This window comes from Labrus mixtus, unplaced genomic scaffold (assembly GCF_963584025.1).
Source record: "Labrus mixtus unplaced genomic scaffold, fLabMix1.1 SCAFFOLD_100, whole genome shotgun sequence".
Taxonomy (NCBI): domain Eukaryota; kingdom Metazoa; phylum Chordata; class Actinopteri; order Labriformes; family Labridae; genus Labrus; species Labrus mixtus.
The window spans coordinates 72501-75000 of record NW_026870264.1 but is presented as its reverse complement, the minus strand read 5'-3'; the positions used below and the strand labels follow the sequence as shown (position 1 = coordinate 75000).

General features: G+C 52.4%; 1 protein-coding gene across 1 annotated transcript in view; it reads left to right on the top strand.

The window, feature by feature from the left end:
* Positions 1 to 2500, top strand: part of LOC132967191 (drebrin-like protein B) — a 19849-nt gene that overhangs the window by 5035 nt on the left and 12314 nt on the right. The window contains exons 5-7 of the mRNA XM_061034057.1: positions 1225 to 1368; positions 2269 to 2346; positions 2428 to 2500. The exon at positions 2428 to 2500 is cut by the window's right edge and continues 79 nt beyond it. Coding sequence (XP_060890040.1) covers positions 1225 to 1368; positions 2269 to 2346; positions 2428 to 2500 — 295 coding nt within the window. The remainder of the gene's footprint in view (positions 1 to 1224; positions 1369 to 2268; positions 2347 to 2427) is intronic.

Sequence of the window (2500 nt, the reverse complement as noted above, 5' to 3'; positions counted from 1 at the left end):
CTCTAGAGTCCATGCTCTAGAGTCCATGCTCACACAGGTCACCATGTGGTGGTCCCCCCCCCTCCTCTCTAGAGTCCATGCTCTAGAGTCCATGCTCACACAGGTCACCATGTGGTGGTCCCCCCCCCCTCTAGAGTCCATGCTCTAGAGTTCATGCTCACACAGGTCACCATGTGGTGGTTCCCCCCCCCCCCCCCCTCTCTAGAGTTCATGCTCACACAGGTCACCATGTGGTGGTTCCCCCCCCCCCCCCCTCTCTAGAGTCGATGCTCACACAGGTCACCATGTGGTGGTCCCCCCCCCCCTCCTCTCTAGAGTCCATGCTCACACAGGTCACCATGTGGTGGTTCCCCCCCCCCCCCTCTCTAGAGTCCATGCTCACACAGGTCACCATGTGGTGGTTCCCCCCCCCCCTCTCTAGAGTCCATGCTCACACAGGTCACCATGTGGTGGTTCCCCCCCCCCCTCTCTAGAGTCCATGTTCACACAGGTCACCATGTGGTGGACTCCCCCCCCCCCCCCTCCTCTCTAGAGTTCATGCTCACACAGGTCACCATGTGGTGGTTCCCCCCCCCCTCCTCTCTAGAGTCCATGCTCACACAGGTCACCATGTGGTGGTCCCCCCCCCCTCTCTAGAGTCCATGCTCTAGAGTCCATGCTCACACAGGTCACCATGTGGTGGTCCCCCCCCCTTCTAGACTCCATGCTCTAGAGTCCATGCTCACACAGGTCACCATGTGGTGGACTCCCCCCCCCCCCCTCCTCTCTAGAGTTCATGCTCACTCAGGTCACCATGTGGTGGTCCCCCCCCCCTCCTCTCTAGAGTCCATGCTCACACAGGTCACCATGTGGTGGTTCCCCCCCCCCCCCTCTCTAGAGTCCATGCTCACTCAGGTCACCATGTGGTGGTCCCCCCCCCTCCTCTCTAGAGTCCATGCTCACACAGGTCACCATGTGGTGGTCCCCCCCCCCCTCCTCTCTAGAGTCCATGCTCTAGAGTCCATGCTCACACAGGTCACCATGTGGTGGACCCCCCCCCCCCCCCCCTGCAGGTCACCATGTGGTGGACTCTGAAGCTTCAGTGTTTATCCAGCTCTGCATGGGTCTGTAAACCTTTCTGTGTTCTAACCTCTCTCTGCTGAGTTCTGAACGTTGGTCGTTGGTAGTTTGAAGCGTCTTTTAGTCCTGATGGAGACTGACCAGCTGATCTGTGTGTGACCACAGGGAGCTCACGTGACGGTGAACGCTCGAGGAGACGATGACGTGGAACCAGAGAGCATTCTGGGTAAAGTGGCCAAAGCATCTGGATGCAGTTTCAACTTCCACAAGCAGACACAAGAATACAGGGACGCCCCCCGAGGACCCGTGGTGAGGATACAAACTAACGCTTGGTTTAGACTGTGTTTGGTAGATTGTATAAAGAATGGACGGAGGAACATGTCGCCTCAAGTGAAGGCAGAAGAAATAGAGCTCCCCCTGCTGACTGGCTGAATGTATAGGTCATAAGCTCCGCCTCCATCATGTAAATAGCTGGGACATGGATCAAACTATGAAATCAAAATGCACATCAGATAAATCTTTTGTCAAACCCAGTTACGTCATGAAAGTTATTATGACGCCACTTTGTCTTCAAGTCTTTTTTCTACGTTTTTTTGAATCAGTTATCTGATGATATAAAAAAGTCCCTGACTGACAGCTGTGTTGTCCAATGAGAATCCTACGTTGCTGTGTGCTTTGGATTATCAGAGTAAAGGAGGAACAGTGAGAGGTCATTGAACTTCCCATCACCGTGAGAGTCTGCTTCAAACTGACACAAGAATCTGATCTGGTGTGGACTGAACCCGCCCGAGCGACCTTTGACCTTTTCACAGGGAGTTAAAGGCGGGTTTCGGTCAGCAGGATCGGCGTGATACTCCGGCCGATCTCTACTGCACTGTCTCTCGGTGCAGATTCTCAACATGTCAGTGCCCGTCACAGAGAGATTCTGTCTTCATCCTGTTCAACAGGGGGAGGCTTGCTGTCCATTTCTTTATACCTTCATTAAATAGATCCTCATATCTGTAAATCTAAAGAGAAATCTGTAAAAACAGATTAAAGGCGGACGTGTTTTAGCTCCAAAAGCTGTGGATGTATTTATGCATTTAACAGATTTACTCCCAAAGTGTCTCTCCAGTTTCTGAGAGAGACGGTTTCCTCCCTTTGTGTTGAGCAGATATGAATCAAATGTATTTATTGTTGAGAATAATGAACATATCTTTAATCCAACAGGGATCTGTGTATCGAAAAGTCAACGCTGTGGAAGAAATCCAACAAACCAACAAGGACGACTTCTGGTCCAAAGCTCAGGTTTGTGACTCTCGGGTCCTGGAGCGTCTTTAGTTTGATGTGGTCTAAGAATAACAGGTCTCTCTCTCCTCGATCCTCCAGAGGGATGAAGAAGTCCGTCGTCAGGAGGAGAGCGTCAGGGCGGAGCAGGAGAGAGAGACGGTGGAGAGGGAGA